The sequence below is a fragment of the Silurus aristotelis genome (assembly GCF_946808225.1).
Source record: "Silurus aristotelis genome assembly, chromosome: 4".
Classification (NCBI taxonomy): Eukaryota; Metazoa; Chordata; class Actinopteri; order Siluriformes; family Siluridae; genus Silurus; species Silurus aristotelis.
The window spans coordinates 32,172,492-32,194,277 of NC_139577.1; the positions used below are offsets into that span (position 1 = coordinate 32,172,492).

At 38.6% G+C, this 21,786-nt stretch overlaps 1 protein-coding gene across 2 annotated transcripts in view; it reads left to right on the plus strand.

Moving 5' to 3' along the window:
* The window catches only part of galntl6 (polypeptide N-acetylgalactosaminyltransferase like 6), a 288,765-nt gene that overhangs the window by 247,483 nt on the left and 19,496 nt on the right, over positions 1-21,786 (plus strand). For both annotated transcript variants that reach the window (XM_083538743.1, XM_083538744.1), the window contains exons 8-10: positions 3,552-3,669; positions 7,739-7,846; positions 14,127-14,348. In XM_083538743.1, the coding sequence (XP_083394869.1) occupies positions 3,552-3,669; positions 7,739-7,846; positions 14,127-14,348 (448 nt within the window). The remainder of the gene's footprint in view (positions 1-3,551; positions 3,670-7,738; positions 7,847-14,126; positions 14,349-21,786) is intronic.

The window sequence follows — 21,786 nt, forward strand, 5'->3', positions numbered from 1 at the left end:
TCCATCAGGATGCACTGTCTGCAGTTTGATGATAGACAGAGCTAACTTCTTTTATGGCTGTGCTAGCCTTAGCATCCTGCAAATCTGGAGAGTCGCTGAGCCTCACAATGTGTACTCGGCGACATCTTGGTCTATCTTGGTTTATATGTTTCTCTAGTAATTTCTTTTTAGTAACACTTATATTTCCAGTCATTTTTTTAGCTCCTGTCGCAACTGTTTTGCATGTTAGAGCCATGAAATTCAAAATGACCTTATTTTTTCCTTAAAATTAAACATTTCCTCAGCTTAAGCATCATTGTTGATATGTTTTCTTTGTTCTATTGTCATTCAAATTTGGGTTAATAAGATTTGCACATCATTGCCTTGTTCTTAGGGTGAATTAGGGGATGTACATATGGATGATCGATTACAATTGCTGGTAAAATGTAGGAGATTATTGTCGGCCCCTTTTTATTAAAGTTCTTTTTATAAAAAAAATTTTTACAGCATGTGTGCTGCTTAGAGCTGTGTAGGCAGTGTTGCCAGGTGCTTGGAGATTTCTCTTGGCAATTAAGTTATTTTTAAACCACCAGCACTTTTTAGGTTAGAAAACATTTTTTGGTTTTGATATTAACAGTGCATGGTTCATAGCCATAAATCTGGTATCCCTGCTCGTACAGCCATCTACAGGATTTATTCACAAGGAGCAGAGAAATTCATCACTTTCACAAACATTACTACATTTCTGAAGTCATAGAAAGTCGTACAGTTAACCAGAAGTAAAATGGCAGGAAGTTTAATTACACACTTCTGTACAAATCAGCTTCTGTTCACAGACGTCTTTTCATTAACCATGTGTGTACTGAGCACACATTATATCAGCTGCATTAATGACCTGCTCCTACACAAAAGTGTTCAATGAAAAAGAGCTTCATTTATTAATACCTTTATTTGGCATTTCCGATTTATTTTAAAGTTTTTTTATGCTTGCAAGTTGGCTATATTAATCCACATTTGAATTACACATCACAGTCTAACATTTTGTATGAGAACCTACAGGCTTCCTGATCCATGGTATGGCGTGTCAGATGAGCCACAGTGATTGATATGACAGATGGACATGATCCTGCCATTGACCCATCTACTGAATGGGTCTCTGCCAGTACCCTTCCACCGTTACTGGTCGTGCCTCTGCCACTACTCCTGTTACTGCCCCTGCCTTCACCCTTGACACTATCTCCTTCCCTGACCTTGCCTCTGCCATTACCCCGTCACTACTCCTGTGACTGACCTGCCCTTGCCACTACCTCTGCAACTAACCCCACCACAACTTTAGCCACTGACCCCGCCACCTCTTCTGTCATTGACCTTGCTCATGCAACTGCCCCTGCCACTACCCCCGCAACTGCCCCTGCCTGGTTAGTTCGCTGCTATCACGCAAGTGCTTATGCTGTCTGATGGCCAAATCTTAGAGGCTTAAGGGGAGCTTCCTCCCACAAGCCATCAGACTTCTCAATGCGAGGATGCGCATCTAAACTATCCCAAAGGTTATTCTGCATCTGCACACTGCACCTTATATTGTCATAATCATTGCTAATGTTTGCACATCTAAACATATTTGCACATTTTTTTTAATACCACCTTATCATTATATAATATATTTTCTCATATCTTCTCTTACGTCTTTCATTTTCTCGTATTCTTTTATATTTTACACTTAAGGATCCTTTTACATAATGCACAATTTCTGAGCGGCCGATCGGTTTTTACATTTATATAACTAACTAACATATAACTATGTTCGTTATTAAAAAGTGGCCCCTGCCACTATCCCTGCAACTGCCTCTGCCACTACCTCTGCCACTGAACCCACCTCTGCCACTACCTCTGAAACTGACCCTGCCAATAAACCTGCCCCTGCCACTTCCCCTACAAGTGACCCTGCCCTTGCCACTACCCCTGCAAATGATCCTTCCACTAATTCTAGTGTGTGATTGCTGACTCTGACAGTTCCACAATATCACTCCATTTCATCATTGGTCTCAACAAGAGATTTGCACACAGTTATTGTTTTTGTTTGTTCCTGCTTGCAATATTTTAATGGTTTTAACGGGTTCTACTGTATTTTGCAAAAGATAAACAAATCAATACTGGTGGACTGCACTTAGGTACATTTTAGGTACAAGTTTTTCTTTTTTGTTCACTACATTTGAATGCACTATATCTTACTTTTTACTCCACTACATTTTAAAACAACATGCTGTTTCTCACCAATTTGAAGTTTTGAGGAAAACGTTTTTAGTTTATTTGTTAAATGAGAAGCTACCTATTTTAACATATAACAAATATATTTTAGTTCAGTATTGGATTTGATATAGTGTCTGCTGTTGCAGTGGTGTAAAGTAAATGTTTTTTGTTGCTGTACTTAAGTAATTTTTTGGCTACTTTCTAATTTGACTGACTATCAAAAATAGAAGCAACTTTTACTCTCTACTCAACTACATTTATGATTTAATATATGTACTTTTTACTCCACTATATTTTAATTGGCAATGAGGGTTACCAATTACATTTTGCACCTCTGTAGAAGATGTCATTAAGGCTTAACACTTCCTGTCCCACATCTGGTGCCTGTGAGAGACTTTTTAGCACCACTGGCCTCATTTTCAGTTCAAAAAGAGCTCGAATAAATTCCAAAAACTTTGAGAAGCAGTTTTTGTTGAAGTTAAATAAAAACATTGTCCCTCTTTAAGACTGAGAGGTGCATCAAATCACAGTCAGAATATTTAATTTTACTTTATCTAAAATGATTAACTTTCATTTGATTAGTCCATTAAACATTTATGGTTTTTCTACTTTGTGACATGATCCTGTGATTTTATTAGTTAAATTGGAGAGCCATGTTGAAGCGGTTGTTGTGTTGATGGTGAATGCAGTGTTCAGGTGTCCAATTTGTATTTTAGGAAATAAAACCTCACGAATCAGCTGTTTTTGTTTTTTTCTAGCACGTGTCTTGGTGTTGAGGACTTGTACGTCTTTGAGATACGTTCAATACGAGTCAAATACTCAAGTACTGTTAACATCAGATACCCAAAGACTTTCATTAATCATATTGGAATTGGGGAATTTGATCTTGTAATAGTGGAAGATTTGCAGTTTGCAGGTATCTATACATTTAGTCAAGTATGATTTTTTTACAACTCTGTGTTGCTCACAATGCTTTAACATTGTAAGTGACATTTTTGTACAGTGGCATTACCCTTTTACATTACGCACTGACCCCCGAGGGTGAAGGTACTCCAGAATTTCTTTATATTAGTTAGTGTTGTGAATAAAGGTTCCCTGGTGGTCTAGTGGTTAGGATGCAGCGTTCTCACCGCTGCGGCCCGTGGTCGATCCCCGGTCAGGGAACCAACCCTTTTATGACCTTCGGGAAAGATTTCTACGTCTGGCTGAACTGCACTTCAGCTTTGGCAGAATCTATACTTATAAATGTGTTATGAGGTATGTGGGTGAGAAAGAGTGAGAGAGAATGAGTAGCGAATAAGTTGGTCTTCTCTTCATGTTTGCAGGTCTCCAGTGATGGCCGGAGGTCTGTTCGCTGTGAACCGTCAGTGGTTCTGGGAGCTGGGAGGCTATGATACGGGCCTAGAGATCTGGGGAGGAGAGCAGTATGAGATTTCCTTCAAGGTGAGAGAGTCTGAGGGACAAATCTACACACACACACACACACACACACACACACACACACACACACACCATGCATGACTGCACAGCTCATACATTCACCTACACACAAATGATACCACTGATATCTTACAATGTGAAAGCACTGTTGAATTCTGGATTCTGATTGGTCAGGAGTTTGTTGATTTATTTAGATTGAGAACCTGTATGACAGACCCTAAAACAATTAGTAAATCAATTCCTACCCTGTGTTTTTATTTAACAAAGAAAATGTAAAGACTGTTAATAGAAAAAGGAATCTCCAGTGTCAGGGCTTTGTGCCATACTGTACCTTTGTTCTTCATGGAGTTATGTTTAAGCCATGCTTTATAAACAGGTTTACTGTGACACCTGACTTTCTCGACCATATTTGTTTTTTTTTCCCCCAAACCTGTTCCAGTATGAACAATGCCCCTGTGCACAAAGTCAACTGCATGATGATCTGCTTTACATGGATTGGAGTAGAAGATCTACTGCTTTTAAACTCTGACCTCAACCCAGGCCTCCTTACTTCACCTACATCAGTACCTTTTTCTTCAGCCACACCATTGTCCTTACATTGTCCATATAGTATATGTATATCCATATAATATTAAATGCAAGAAATGAAAATCGTTTCCCAGATTCGCCACAGTCAAATGTAACTATAAATAGATCAAATATTCGACAAGTTTTTCATAAACAAATCCAAACAAAACCATTACAGCTGCTGTCAGAGGAAAGCAGTCAACTTTGGGGTAATGATCAGTCACACCCAAAATCTCTGCTTATTCAATTCTTTTAGTAAAAACTTCCATTCCTGCTTTGTGACATGTGACAGATTTTCTTTATGACAAACATTCATAAAGTCCAGAATTATCTTTGAGGGTGTAGTCAGTGATTTTAGCAGAAGGTTGCTGTTTTGAAACGCTTACAGTATGTGTGCGCTAGTAAAGCTAATACGCTTCTTCTGGTAATTTTATACCTGAAAGCTGTTGTTGTGGTCATATATATGTAAATATATATATACATACATGATAGATAGATCGATATATAGAAATGGGTATATATATATGAGAGAGAGAGAGAGAGAGAGAGAGAGAGAGAGAGAGAGAGAGAGAGAGAGAGAGAGAGAGAGAGAGAGAGAGAGAGGAAACAGATAAATTGGAATACCTATGACCCGACACAATCTGCTCATATAGAACGTCTCACTTTTTCTCTTCTCTTCTCTTCTCTTCTCTTCTCTTCTCTTCTCTTCTCTTCTCTTCTCTTGATTTATAATGATTTATAACCCCACGTACTGTGTCAAGGTTTTTTTCTCTTATCATCTCAAGAAGGGTTTTCATGCTAAAGTCAGTTTTGTTAAATAGGGATCTCGATGTCCATAAATCTGCTTCATGTCAATTGAAATAGATATTTTTTGAAACAGATCTTTGATTCTATCAAATGCGATTCAATTGTAGACGGACGCATTGTTTCGGCGGCGCTAGTTGTGCTCGAACAGAAAAAAGGCCGCGAACGGTGCTGAAGGGAGCTTCAGGCGTGCGTGCATACAGATGTTGAGACGCTGCATTGGAAGCACTTGACCCGAGCTACATCAAGTGGGTCAAGAATAGTTTTGACACTGTAGGATTGATTATAGGGGCAGAAAATGCAGGGCAGTACTCCATCAGGTAGACCAGATCAAAAATGGAACAATTCAAAAGCCTTTTATCAACACTCTCCTGTCGCCTGTATCTGTTGAGTGCTTTTTCAGGTCCTGTTGCCCTTTTTTTTTCCCCGTTTCTGCCCCACAGCGAGACAGAGAGTCTCTAAAAGCAATACTGTGCCTGATGAGGTCCGTCCTGATACGAACATTTCTCATTTCTGACAGCTCTGTGAAGCTGTGGTTAGTCTGCACACTGGAGTTTGGTCAATTTCCTTCCTGCATGTTACAGCCAAAAGGACACAGACAGTAGAAAAAAAAAACTGGCGACAGTGCAGGTGTGATTCCGGGCAGCGCTGAAACTAATTGGTCCGTGTGACCCTGTGATCTCCTGTTCGTCTGAGGCCAGGAGACACGCATGTGAGGGATTTTTCACTTTCATCAGAGATAAGATACCTGCCGCGGATGCTTTTTCATTAGTCACTCCACTCCTGTGCACAATCAGTTGAACTTCATGATTGGAACACAGGCTGCAGGGAAACCATAGCAACTGCAAAAAAAATATTTTTTTTTTTTCATAAAAATTGGCAGGATTATATTATAGTGTGTGTGTATATATATATATATATATATATATATATATATATATATATATATATATATATATATATTGCATATGGAAAGTAGTCACCCATCATTTTTTTTCTTATGTTGCATCCTGATACTACAATCGTCTAAATTTATATTTTTTCTCATTTATCTACATCTGGATCCTCACTTGGAGTTTGCCAGCAGGCAAGATTCTCTAGTCTGATGAAACCAAGACTAAACTGTTCGGCCTCAATTCTATATATCATGTCTGGAGGAAATCACTTGGCCAAACCCCAACATATCCCAACATTGAAGCTTAATGTGGTTGATTTTGAGTGCAGCAGGGACTGGGTATATAATCAGGGTATATAACCACTATTGGGCCCTTGGGTAGGGCCCTTAATCTTTTGTGCTCCTGGGGTGCTGCATCATGGCTGACCGTGCACTTTGACCCCAGCTTTCTAACATTGCCGGGATATCCAAAGAAAAGAATTCACTGTATAAATGCATCTATATATTAGGGATGGTAAGATTTACCGATTCGGTGCATCGGCATTCATTCGATGCATAATTTTTTGAATCGGTTAAAAAAATATTAATTTATATATAATTATTTGTAATTATTAGAAGAATACTTTTTTGTATAATTATTATTAGATGCACTATAATGATTATTATTTTTTGTGACCAATATTTTCGATGTATATTGATTTACATACTACATAAACTACACAGTATATATTTAATTGTTACTGTAGCTTCTCCGTTCCAGCACCACCAGTGTCATGAAAAGTATAGGTTGCAGATATTATGTACGGATCCGGTGTTTACTGAGAAAGTGTGTAATCGCTGTTATCAGCTTTAGCGTGACTGCTCTGTGAGGACCAACTTGGAAGGCTCAAGCCGAGTGTCAGCCAAAATATCGGTCAGCTGTCTTTATCCAACCGGCGTCCTTCTGTTGGACGTGGGTGGATTTCAACATGCTGCACGATTCCTCCCAATAATATCACATCTCGAGCCACGATTTGATCCGGTAATGTGACTTAGTTCCCTTGTTTACTCTTGAAAGGGAGAGAGTTTTGATTTCGTGTCGTGCCAGTGTCCAGGACAGTTGCACCTCAGAGCGTGTGAAGTGTAGCCTGACCGCTAAGTGACTGTCCCAGCGGAAGAGAGAGAGAGAGAGAGATGAAGGGAGATGGAAGGAGAGAAGGAGAGAAAGAAGCATGGCATTTGATATCAGTGCACAGCATTCTCTCTCTCACGCAGCAGGGGAGATGATGAAACGAAGAGCCTTCAGACTTGCCTGTCAAATGCCCACAACACTTCCACAATGCAGATGCAGAATCTTCTCTCTTTTTTTTTTTTTAAAAGAGATCCTGGAACACATCGAAAAGCTCTCTCGCTCAAGGGGAAAATCCCTCTTCTTTCCTGCTCTAACACTGTGTACAGTTCAGATGAGCGAGAGCAGCAGATGAGTAGAGATTAAGCCTGGAGGAAAAGGCTTTTTACCCCCTTCTCTTCCTGTGCTGTCAGCTAGTAGAAGTGTAATTGGAGCCTGTAGAGAGGATGGAACTTGTTTTTGACACATACACATGGTGGAACAGTGTTATGGATGATTGCAGAACAAGCTTTCCTCTCTAGCTTTTAGAGTAGGACCCCCAAAAACAGCTCATGGAGATATCAGATATTACTCAGCTCTCTTCCTTTCTCTACTTTTCAGTGCTTGAAAGATATATCACTACTCTGTGTGTGTGTGTGTGTGTGTGTGTGTGTGTGTGTGTGTGTGTGTGTGTGTGTGTGTGTGTGTGTTTCCCTCAGGTGTGGATGTGTGGAGGCAGTATGTATGACGTACCCTGCTCCAGAGTGGGCCACATCTACAGGAAGTACGTGCCCTACAAAGTGCCCTCAGGAACGAGCCTGGCCCGAGTGAGTTCATCACCGCACATCACACTCACATAAATACGCTTTTAAAACTGAGCCACACAGATGTTTCATTTGATGCTCTTTAATGCATTTACATTCAGATCCAGAATTACTGATACCCTTTGATAAAGGTAGACAAACGTTATAAGAAAAAAATGGGAAAAAAAAGATCAAATGAAATCAGACGTTCTTTTCCTGTTGTGTCTGCAGGAAGATACAGCTCTACCTCTGCCGTGTTAATCTGTATTCTATGTGACTCCTAATTCGCCTCGGTCTCCGTAGCATTGTGATACGTCATGTTCACGTAGCAGCAGCGCCAATGCTGAGAGAAGCGCTTGAGAAACGGTTGAGAGAAGAGAAATCGATCTACATATCAAATATTGGTCACAAATGATTAATAATTTTTTAAATAATAAAAGAATAGCGCATCTACTGATAATTACAGTGTGGTAGCTCAGTGGTTAAGGTGCTGGGTTACTGATTGGAAAGTTCAAGCCCCGGTATCGCCAAGCTGCCACTCTTGGGCCCCTGCGCAAGGCCCTTAACTCTCTGTGCTCCAGGGGTGCCGTATCATGGCCGACCCTGCGCTCCGACCCAAGCTTTTAAGGAAGTTGGGATATGCGAAGAACAAATTTCACTCTGCTGTAATGTATAAGTGACGAATAAAGGCTATTGTATTCTATTCTTCTATTCTAAACCTGTTCCAGCATGACAATGCTTTTGTGTACAAATCCAGTTCTATGAAGATATGCTTGACATGGGTTAAAGTGGAAGATCTCCTGCTAGAGAGCTTTGACCACAACCTTTTTGGATGAATGTGAACCCAGGCCTCTCTACCTCACCTACATCAGTACCTGACTTTACTAACACCCTTGTGGCTGAATGTCTCCATGATCTCTGCAAGCACACTCTGAAATGTAGTGGAACATCTTCCCAGAAATGTGGAAGCTATAATAACAGCAAATACACTATAGACTAAATATTGAATGGAGTACGAGTTGTCAGGTGTCCACAAACTTTTGTCTATATAGTGTTTGCGAACGCTCTTTTAGAGGTCTGAGCTTGTCATGGGTTTCATGAACAAACAGCACACGTAAACCGAACCCCTAATTTGCTCATTATATCATTCAGGCAATTAAAGTTCATGCATAATTTAATCCTTTACACACAAATTAGCACTCGTTATTTGGAATCTTTAGAAAATCAGCGCCTTTCATTTTAAAGACAATGAAAAATTTGCTATATGTGTGGCTTCTTTTCTCTAATATACGAGCATTAATAAGAGAACAAATGCAGTCAGGTGAGGACGCAACAAGTGTGTTTAGAGTTTGTCCATTTCCAGGTTGAAATCACCTTGTCCTCGTTTTTATTTTTAAGCATATTCACCAATCATCACATTACAGCCAATGACAGGCGAAGGGAATGACATTGATCAACGCATTTTTAATGGCAGCTGCCAGAAGGTGAGATGATGGTAATGTGTTGGAAGCAATCAAATTGGGCAGCCAAAAACCTTTTACTGACTTGGTGAAAAAGGTCATATTGTGATTGCTACGTGGCTCAGTCAGAGCATCTCCAAAACAGCACGTCTTCTGGGGGTGTTTCTAGTATGCAGTGGTTAGTACCCACTAAAAGGTGTCTAAAGAAGGACAAACGGTGTACCGATAACAAGGTCATGGGTCTTCTCCTAATTCAAAGCTCTTAATACCGTCATCATTATAATGCCACAGATATAGAAACCATCAATAATATAGAGAAATGTAGTAGAACAGAGCGCTGCATCACAGAGAGGAATGTCATAACTAAAGCAAGAAACATACTAAACATTTCTAAAAGTTACACTGTAGCCACAGCTGTAATCCCCCCCATACATCATCTCCAGCAGAAGAATCGATATTAACCTCATGAAATGCCGTCGGGTTTCTGTGCATTTTTTCGCGCGTTGTTTTTGTGCATTGCGGTTTTCTTGGGTGTTTGAAAAAAGGGCAAATTGTGTGTTTTTGTGCTAATTCTACAAGTTAGAAAACGCAAAATGCACAAACGGTTCAAGAAAAAAGCTGAACAGCTGTTTTAAACTGTTTCCTCGCGGTGTCCGACTTTCCTTGAAAGTCAATTTTTTTTATTCTTTCTGCAACCAAATCAATTTCTCCTCTGTCGATCACTGTGTAAGGAAAAAAAATCATATGAAATCCACACATATATTTAAGCTCGTGCAGTTTGCTACAGATGCGATTTGCGAGATCTGACCAGTGCGCTCTCTGACCCTGAAATCAAAGGACGTGAAAATTATGACTTCCACTAGGGGGCCTTGGAGTGACCAATCTGATTGGTTAAAACAGCAGCTTCAGGCAAGGTGTATTTGAATCTAACAAAAGCCTGTGCTGTTTGTTTCTGCTTGCTTTATGGCAATATCTGATTGGATAGAAACTCTAACCTAAAATTACACTTGGTGGCGCTGGTCCTTAGAGAGAAACGCTTAAAAATTAAGCTATCGGGAATAATTCAAAACATATTCACAGACAAAGTCAGTGATTCTATAGAAGGTCTTGCTAGCCCAGACGTCCCACCACTGAGGTTTTGTTCGGTATTTGTTTAACTGTCTTCTTATTTATGTGATTTATTTTTATATCTCTTAGTTCTAGCCATTTCACTGGACTCCTGCTCCCTTTCAAACTCGCTCTCACTGAATGCTAATCAAATCTATTTCATTTAGAAGATATCCCAGAGCTCCAATGCGCCTGTGTCTGTTTGTTCGAGGTGTCACGATGATTCAGCACCACCACTGTTGCTCCACACGATTCAACCAGTCAATATCCTGTAAAGAAACGCAGCAATTCATACAGTACTTGCCAGTAGGCCGATGTTTCTATCAATACTGATTGTGCGTATTTGCATATTGCAATATATTTTCTGCATGCTCTTTACCATGCTTGAGAATGTGTGGAGGGAAAAAAGAGACGACGCAAGGATGAGGCACAAATGAGATGAGGTGATGCAGGAACGGGGTAAATAATGAAGATGACGAGAACAATAGCAATAACACTACAATTGCAGCAATAACACGACAGCAGAAGGTTGTTGATGGCATATTATTAACTATATATTATTAATAAAACATATCCGGATGTTTTTGTTGCTTTCGATGCGCTCATGCGTCTGCCAGAAGGTGTTGGAAGCAGTGTGTTTTCAGGAAAATATTTTAAATGTCTTTAGAAAGCACAAAGATTTAACACTCAGGCTTAAATTATTTATAGTTAATAACTGGAATGATTGACAGATGATTTTGTTTTCACCAACAAAAATGCAATATTGGAAAACTGCTATATTTATTTTGGTTCAAAAACCTGTTGTTTAGTGAAGTTTTTTTCTTTTACATCCTTCCTTTCTTTTACTATAATGTAATACACTATATGGGCAGGTTTGTGGACCATAAGATTCATATGTTCTTTTTGAACATCCCATTCCACATTCAGTCCCCATTTACTGTTGACCTCCACTCTTCTGGGAAGATGTTCCACCAAAATTTGGAGTGTGACTTTGAAGATTTGTAGAGATTTGTTCAGTAAGTTAGTAAAGTGAGAAATTGATGAAGGTGAGGTTGAGGAGCCCAATTGGTTCCAATTCATTCCAAAGATCTTTAGTAGGGTGGAGGTCAGAGCTCCATAGCAGGACACTTAAGATGAGCAGTGGAGGTGAGCAGGACATTATTATTATTATGAGGATATGCTCAGGTTTATGTCATGTTTCCTTCAAATGCAAAAAAAAAATGAAAGTAAAGCTTTTATTTTATTAAAAATCATTACTCAATTTAGAGGCCGTGTCACATTTGGGTACTTAAGTGACATTTCTGTCACTGATCTACACTACACTGAATCTACAGTCAGGGATAGAAAGAAATCAGTCAGAGCTACAATTCAATTGTGTCTTTCTAGTATTTCTATGCGTTTTCATTGGTGTCAAAAAGAACAAAATAGAAGTTCAAAATATTCTTCGTCAGGCAGCAAATAATCTAAGATGAACACCAAAAAAGAAACCCTAGATTGATGTTCTGCTATTCTTAAAAGACAAGGTTAGCCCTGATAGCATATTCATACCCTTTTAGCACGTCCTCTGCTGCAGCATTAGGATTCACACATACCCCTGTATATCCTGGGGAACTTAAATAAATCAGAGATCCCAGAGCTTCACATGGACCCTGAACTCTTCATCTTCTGGTTTTATACTCAAGTATGATTTAGTGGTATACCCCTACTTTCCTTTTGCTAATTAGGTTGGGCGTACGCCATTTTATTCCCGTTCTTGCCTGGTTGGAACAGATAACACCTCAGAGGACTCGGGTGGAGCGCCTCCAAAACTACTTTTCATCTGTTGCCTTTATCCCACAACCTCTTTTACAAGAGACGCAAAGCCAAACGCATTTTTCTCCAACTTGTTTTTTTTTTATTATTATTTTACGTTTTAGAAGTTGTCTTTTTTTTTTTTTTACTTTTTTTACATAAAGGTATAAATTTATCAAACTACTAGCTGAATACATCTGACTGGACTACTTTCAAATGCAGCGCTGTTGATTTCTCTATTCGGTGTTGATTATAAAAGCATTAATTATCCACTCAAATTCGATATTGTTTCTATAGCAACAATTCATTCACAGGGACTTCTGTTATATTCATAATCTAAAGCAAAGGGTAATCAATGATAATAAAAATATTTTGATAATACACTTAATATTAAGTATACATATTAATATTTGTTAGAAAATGTGTTGTTCATCATTAATGTGGTGAGAAACCTGTTAGGAGATGTTTATTTAACTCTTATGGAAGGAGTCTCCAGTATCAATGTCAGCAATTTGTATAAGTCAGTGGTTAAATTGTTTCGGCAATTGAGGGTTTTTTCAATTTGGTTTCATTGATAAAAGTTTTTGTAGCTTCTGTTCAGGATGTGATGAAAAGTGTGTCATTCTGGAATAAAATTGTACTTGAGAAATTGCTGTTGTGTAAAAGAAATAATCCACAATGAGAAAATAAGTGACGTCAATGTGGTAGCTGTTACTCTGCTTCCGTACACATTTCGTCACTGATTCATTTCTTTTAACTACGTGCTCCCATGTGTTTTTTTCTTTGTAAAAATGAACAGATCAGATCAGATAAGGTTAGATTAGATTAGATTCATTGTCTTTGTACAGATTACAAGTACAGGGCCAATGAAATGCATCTAACCAGTAGTGCAAATTGCAATGTATATACATAAATAAATCTTAAATATATATATATATATATATTTATATATATATATATATATATATATATATATATATATATATATATATATATATATATATATATATATATATATATTTTTTTTTTTTTTTTTTTTATAGAAGTAAAAAGAATGAGGTACAGGTGCAGAAAGCAGCTCAATGCAGTTGTCTAAGAATATAGTACAAGTTGCAAATGTGAAAATAAACACAGAAGTGCATTATTCGATGTGTATGTATATATGTGTATATATATATAATGTCCATAACAGTGCAAAAAGGCAACATGAGGTAGAATGTTATAAATCACATGGGGTTACTAAATCAACCTTTGGAAAGGGAATCAATTAGAACACAATGTTGATTAGCAGAATCAATGCAACGTTTAAACCAATTAAATCACAAAACTCTCCAAATTTATAGCCAGGATGCACACAACAAGTAGTAGATTTAAATGCTGGGTTTTGTAAAAGTTTTACTTAAGTCATATTGGATTTAGTGACTTTTGAACTTCCAGTAAGATATCTATACTTTTACTCCACTATGATTTTTCAGGTACTTTTTACACCTCTGGTGAGAAGAATGTTCTGTCTGCTTACTAGGGCAAAAACCTCATCAAGAACTGTTTATATTTGAGTTGATGAGTTCGAGTTAAATTTCTTTGGGAATTAATGTCTCTTTTCTTCCATTTTCTTTTCCAATTCCATTCGGTTCAGCATTAATTTAATGACAAATGTGGAGACATGAAATTACCGGCAAGCTGTTATTATAAACGTACAGAAAAAAATGAATGTGATGGTTGATAGTCTCTTTTTCTCTCTCTCTCTATCTCTGTCTCTCTCTCGCTCTCTCTCTCTGTCTTTTTGCTATGCTCTGCCTATTCTCCATTTGGACTTAATTAAGTTTAAAGTGTGCTTTATTGGTCCACACTGCATTATATTGGCATATCGGTAGCTTGTTTGAAGTTCGAACATAAATATAATACACTTTTTGTGCATTTTTTTTTCTCTCCACCCCCCCTGTCAGAATCTAAAGCGAGTCGCAGAGACATGGATGGATGAGTACACAGAATACATCTACCAGCGGCGGCCGGAATACCGCCACCTGTCCACAGGAGACCTGACCGCTCAGAAGGAGCTGCGCAAGCACCTCAAGTGTAAAGACTTCAAATGGTACATGAACACGGTGGCGTGGGACCTGCCCAAGTACTACCCTCCTGTAGAGCCGTTGCCCGCTGCCTGGGGAGAGGTGGGTAACAGATGTGCACACGGCCCACAACAGCTGCACACGTTCACTTTAATTCAATCCAATAAGCCCCTAACGAGTAAACCAGTGGTGACTCTGGCAAGAAAAAACTCCCTGAGATGGCATGAGGAAGAAACCTTGAGAGGAAAAAACCTCAAAATGGTCCAGTTCCATCATTGTTGACGTGTAATGTTCAGTGATAGGCGCTTCAATGCAGAACTATTCATGCAACCTGTGACCTTAAACTCTACACTGGTACGCCAGATTACAAACTTAATATAAATATAACTTGAATTCTACAAAGCAAACTTGGAAAGTGCTCATTTAAGTGTTTCAGGAAGAGGTAGGTCTTTAGTCGTCACTTGAAGATAGCCAGGGACTCCGCTGTATGGACATCTAGGGGAAGTTCATTCCACCACCTCGGTGCCAGAACAGAGAAGAGCCTTGAAGTATACTTACCTCTCATTCTGAGAGAAAGTGTACCAGTCGAGCAGTGCTGGAGGATCAGGCGTTTATGTGGAACCATCCCCAGCTGCACAGCTGCACAGTGTCTAACAGTAGAATGGGGCTGTGGCACCAGACATTTTACACATTTTTAACACCTCTTACACATCTGCATCTATAGATAGATGGATGGATGGATAGATGGATGGATGGATGGATGGATGGATTGGATGGGCGGGCGGGCGGGCGGGCAGATGGAGGGATGGGTGGATGGAGGGATGGGTAGATAGAGAACCCTGCATAATAATCTACGTTTCAAATATAATAGCAAATATATAATCATGAGATTATTCAACCAGCAAATATGTTGTGTGTTAGTAATACTAAATCATCTTATTAAGCTCAATTATTAATAATTGCCTTTGCGTCTTCAAAGAGGTGAGAGCTTGAAGGAATTCTCTGTTAGTAAGCTAATTTTACCTTAGAAGATTACTTTAAATGAGTGTAAAAAAAAAAGGAAATAAGTTCCATTAACGCCATCAGAATGGTGTAATTACTTTATAATGACATACGGTATATTTCAGGATCAGGCGTTCCTTCCTTGCGAGTATTTACAAAGATAACGCTACTGAGGTTTGTGTGAAACTGATGTGGATTCAGTTTCTAAGTCTAAGGTGCAACCCTGCACCTTGGACTTATGTCTTTATCTTTATTTATTTATTTTACTTTCCTAGTTTTTATAGGGTTTTTTCATATTTTTATAGCACCAGCACACCACGATAAATTCCTTGCACATGCAACTAATGGAACTTGGCAATAAAGATGATTCTGATTCTACAGCGTGCAGGGATAATCATATACTCTTTCAGTGATTGGCAGTCGTTTACATGGTTCAAGTAAAGTCAAGAAGCTTTTATTGTCATTTTAACCATATATAGTTGACGCAGTACACAGTGAAGTGAAACAACGTTTCTCCAGAAACCTGGTGCTACATAAAACAACACAGAGCTACATCACTGAACACAGAGCTGAGCACTTAAAGTAAGTTGTCCTCACCACATAAAGTTCAAAAAGTGCAAGACAAAAGACAGTGCAAACAGGACAGGACACACAGAACCCAAAAAAAATGCACTGGACAAAATTATTGGCACCCTCTTACACCCTTTTGGAAAAAATAACTAAAATCAATCGCTTCCCGTAACCATGAATGAGTTTCTCTCTACTGGAATTTTGGACCAGGCTTCTTTTGCAAACTGCTGCAAGTCATTCAGATTTGGAGGATGCCTTCTCCCAGCTGCTGTTTTGAGATTTCTCCACAGGTGTCCTATGGGATTCAGATCTAGACTTATTGCTGGCAATTGCTGGCAATAGAACTCTCCAGCGTTTTTTTTTGTAGCCACTTCTGAGTGCTTTTTGAAATGTGTTTTTGATCATTGTCCTGCTGGAAGACCCTTGACCTCTGGTGGAGATGCAGCTTTCTGACACTGGCCACTACGTTGCGCCCCAAAATTCTTTGGTAATCAACAGATTTCCTGATTCCGTTCACACAGTCAAGGCATCCAGTGCCAGAAGCAGCAAAGCAACCCCAAAACATCTTAGAAGCTCCACCATGTTTGACTAAAGGAGCTGTTTTTTTTTTCTTTTTTTCTTTTTTTTGTGTGTATACAATAAGCATGTGAGTACCAAAACATTTGCAATTGGAACAATGTTCTAAAAGAGAAATATTGCATTTTCTGCCAGAATTGTCAAGGGTGCCGACATTTTTGGCCATTACTGTAAGTATTCACAGCCTTCGCCATGACCCAGGATAACAGGAGCTATGGGACGACTCTGTGTATGTCCTTAAGACTTGTCCTCCCAGACTTGAATCAAATTGAACATCTCTGGAGAGATCTGAAAATGGCTGTGCACTGGCGCTTCCCATCCAACCTGATGGAGCTTGAGAAGCTCTGCTAAGATGAATAGGAGAAACTGTCCAAAAATAGATGTGTCAAGCTTGTAGCATCAAACTCAAAAAGACCTAAGGCAGTAATTTGTGCCAAAGAAGTTTTAATAACGTATTAAGCAAAAGCTGTGAAAACTTATATACATTATAACAAACCTTTTTCATGTCGTCATTATGGGGTTTTGTTTGTAGAGTTTTAGGGAAAATAATGACGTGAATCCATCCTGGAATGAGACTGTAACATAACACAATGTGGAAAAAGTAAAGCGGTGTGAAAACGTTCCGAATGAACTGTATAAAATAGTTGGTAACAACCCAGCAGCTCACCTTTACATTCCAATTGTATCAGTGATCTGATCTGATCCGATCGAATCTAACGATCGTATATTTATGTTCGGCCAGGATTCCCCTGTAGTCCAAATCAGTTCCCCATGGCTGGAATTACCATTTACATTACTCTAAAATTTACAGGCCATCTGCTTGATGATGCAAGTATTCAATTTTAAATTACCCCTAGGGAAAATGCCTGTATGACAGTGAAGTAACACACTGCTGATCCATGCGACTCTACGCTGTTAGGACAAACAAGTTCATTGATTGCCATTGATCTGTTTTTCTGTTTGCTTTTTACATTAGCAATAAGCATTCTAAAGACCTGTCAGGAAACAGGAAATAGCTTACATACAATCCACCCCTTTCGCTTTCTTATAATATGCATACTGATGTGGACTAGAGCATGTTTTCTGTGTGTCTGGTAGGTTGTTCTTGTTAGCCATAATGGCAACTTTGATAACTGACTTAAAAACTGGTGATTAGACATGAAAGTATTCTCTTTCTCTCTCTCTCTCTCTCTCTCTCTCTCTCTCTCTCTCTCTCTCTCTCTCTCTCAGATGAAGTATTTCATTATGCACTTCCATCCTTATTGATAGCTTTGACTTTTCACATTTGCATAATAAGTGCCATGCATTAATTTTTGCTGCACTATTTTGATGCATATCTTAACCTGAGCCTCAGCATCCAACACATCCAGGCACAGTTATGGGTATAAATGTTATAAATATATATATATATATATATATATATATATATATATATATATATATATATATATATATATATATATATATATATATATATATATATATATATATATTATTTTGTAGTCTCTGCCTCGCACTTTAAATGCATATTTTTAAATTATTATTATTATTAAGCTTGAAACCATGCACAACAATACCAGGTGTATAAAAAAGAAACTAGAGTTAGCGCAGTGTCACTGTGGCTGCTCACTCCGTACCGCAAACAATATTTGTTTTGCTCATGCATGAAAATGATAAAGAATCTGTAAATGACCAGAAAATGTCTTGTGCTACGGATATTTTTTGCATTTTATCTCCAGCTTCAAGAATTTCTTTTGAAAGGATAAAATGCTGACAATTCCACATATCAAGCGAGTGAATGAATGAAGGATGGAAGGAATGAAGACATTTGTTGAAATATGCTGAAATAATTAGAACAGTTAATTAGATCATATCTTAATAATAAAACATTAAATGTAACACACACACACACACACACACACACACACACACACACACACACACACTTATATACACACCTGTATTACCCACAATTGGGCCTAACGAATATAAATGCTTTAATTTAATTTTTTTATTTGATTAAATAAATGTAATTTGTCCCAATTTATTCCATTACTCAATTTAAACAATATTAGACAAAAGTAGATTGAATTCATTTATTCTATAGAATTTTTATAAAAATATTATTTAAAAAAACATTTAAACCGTTTAAATGTTGCTGATTAAAAATTTTCATAATAAACTGCATTAATAAAAACAACGACATGCAATTGTAGGTTTTGCAGTTCTTCCCCCTAACCGAAAAGAAAACAGAAATTGAACCGATTAAAAACCGAGGTACGTACCGAACCATGGTGTTTGTGCACCATTGCAGCCCTCATATAAAATATACAGTGCATTCAGGAAGTATTCAGACCCCCTTTATTTTTTTCACTATTGTTATGTTGCAGCCTGATACTACAATCGTACAAGATTTTTTTCTCATTATTCTACACTCAGTAAACCGTAATGAGTGTAAACAGAATAAAAAAAGAAATTATGAAAAACACTCAAATATATAACTATATATAATGTGCATACGTTTTCAGACCCTTTACTCAGTACTTAGCTAAAGCACATTTGGCAGCAATTACAGCCCCAAATCTTTTTGGGTATGACACAACAAGTTTGCAACTGGGATTGGGGGAATTTTATGCCATTCTTTTTTAATCCTTCTTTATCCTTTATTCCTTAAAATCCTCTTGAGCTGGGTCAGGTTGGATGTGGGAGCGTCGGTGGACACCACTTTTAGGTCTCCTCAGAGATGTTTATTCACCTCTTCCTCGATCCTGACCGGTTGCAATTTCCCTGCTGCAGAAAAAACACCCCACGAAATAATGCTGCCACCATCATGTTTTACTGTTCGGATGGTTTTGGGCAGGTGATGAGTGGTGCCTGGTTTCCTCCAGATATAATTTTTGGAATTAAGGCCAAACTGATTAATCTTAGTTGAAGCAGTTCAGTAAACCTTGTTCCAAAAAGTCGGAGAGACCTTCAGGTGCATGTTGGAAAACTACAAGTGGGTTTCCATGGTTATTTCACTAAGGAGAGGCTTCCATCTAACCACCAGATCATTAGATAGCTGCAGTGATGGTTATCCTTCTGGAACTTTTATCTCCGTCCATCACCAAATAGGATCTCCCCAGCTGAGTTCCAGGTCCAGAGAGACCACCACTTAGTCACCTCCCTTGTTAAGGACTTTTTCCCCCCATTGTTTAGTTTAGCCAAGAATACAATACATTAAAGATACATATGAAGCAGCTACTGATGCGATGCGAAACGCTTCACCCCATTACGATGCAGCGCAATACTATGCAGTGGAAAAATGTGATGATCTGCAACGTCAATATGGTACAGATAGTTCACTTTCATTTCTTCCGTTCAGACAGACACAAATCATCAATTTACTTTAGTGCCTTCTGACTTGTAACGCATGACCCTTCTTACAAACACGCCTCTGTAATGCAAAAAGAAATAGAAAACAATTAAAACAAACCAGATGTTGGGAAGTTACAGCTCTACCTCTGCCATGTAAATCTGTATTCTATTTGAATTACAGGACACGCCTCGGCCTCCGTAGTGTTGTGAGACGTCATATTCACGTAGGATCAGAGAGGCTGAGTGAACGCACTCGAGAAACAGTTTAGCACAGTTTAGTTCGGTCACTTTCTAAATAATAACTGTACAGCGCATCTGCTAATAATTATGTATAAATTAAACAGGGTTTTTTTTTAGCAATGCAAAAAAAACAAAAAACGATGCATGGAATATATATATATATATATGTTCTGTGCCCTTGGGAATGAAAGATTGAGAAAGACATAATATGAGCAGATGCTCAGTGATTTATGAGCTCCACTGCAAAGCTGAGCTGTAATACATTTTTCAGCGAGGTACAGACACGTGGTCTGAGAGCTAGCTTAGAGACACACTCTTTAATGCTCACTGACATCCAAAATATGCCAACTCTGTTTCCATCACTGATTCCTAGCCTGTAAATACACAGCAGCTGGGTGACCCTTTTTGTGCTGCTGTTCCTAATCCAGGCTGACAGGCTATTCGGCTAATTCATTACCCGCTCTAATGTTACCTGAATAAAGCCGGGGCAGATTGGCGCTCACGTGGCTCGGCTGATTCATTCTCCTCTCGGGCTGTTGTACTCGTTATGCATGCTCATGGTTATTTTTTTTTTTTCTTTGATTGTTTCTGATTGGCGCTTTTTAATCACATCGAGCTCTATAGACATCACGTCACAATCAATTGCTTCCGAGGATGTCAGAATGTTTTTTTTTTTAAATCTCTTGCGCACTTAAATGCGGCGAAGATGGCGGATAATAACTTTTAATTGTAATTAATTTCACATCCGATTTAATTGCAGGCTTGGCACTCGGTTGCTGCAGCTTTTAGCCTTTCGCCAGTTACGGACGCGCCGGCTCAGAAAGCCATTAAGGACCTCCGGCTCCTCCTAGCCATTTATTGGCCCTCGCCGGATCACTGCAGGGAATAGACGGAGGAAGGAAAAAAAAATGGGCTAGATTGAATGGAGGAGATCTGAAAGGAAATTTATGCATAGTAAATATCTTCTTTCCTGCAGCGGAATGACAGTAATTTGACTGTAATGCTTCATACGTTGCCTCGCCCGGACTGGCCATCTGTCACGCTGCCTGATCCATTACACAATAATGCAGCTCGACTGGGCATTTGGAGTGAGAAAAAAGGAAGAGGATCAATGTGTCAGCATGTCTCTGTATCTCCTGCAGTGGACAGGAGGTCGTCTCCTCATGCTCTCTCACGTGCTGAGTGGGACTATGGGTAGACAGGTCAGATTCGTGTGCACCACTTCCTGTCTCACTCGCACACAGATTATCTCCAGTTAATCCTCCACCAGAAACACTCCGACCACTAAAAACAGCGCACATCTTCCTGTCAGATGGTTTAACCCTCATCCACTGAGGCATTGTCATGATGTTGCATGGAAAAATGTGATGATTATTTTAAAGAGATTGTTTCTCACCATGGCGACTTTTTTAACACTGCTTTGACAACTTGTACAACGATCCACGAATAGTGAAAGAGTATAAGCAGTGGTGGATGAAGTACACAAGAGATCCACTGGGTAAAATATGAGTCCATTAAAAGTAAAAGTACAAAAATATTTGCCTTAAAAAGTACTTAAGTATCCAAAGTACTGTGATATATTATAACTATAATGTTCCTATTATCATTTACAAGACCCTTTAATCAACTCAGTTTATGTGAAAAGACTCGAATGTGACTCTCAGCACACTGATCTATTAATAGAATGATATTAATGACTCAAACACTGATTGATTTCTGTTACAATGATCATGAGCTCAAAACCTTCTTTTCAACTACTACAAAAAAAATCTTACAATTGAGTGTTGTGGTGAGT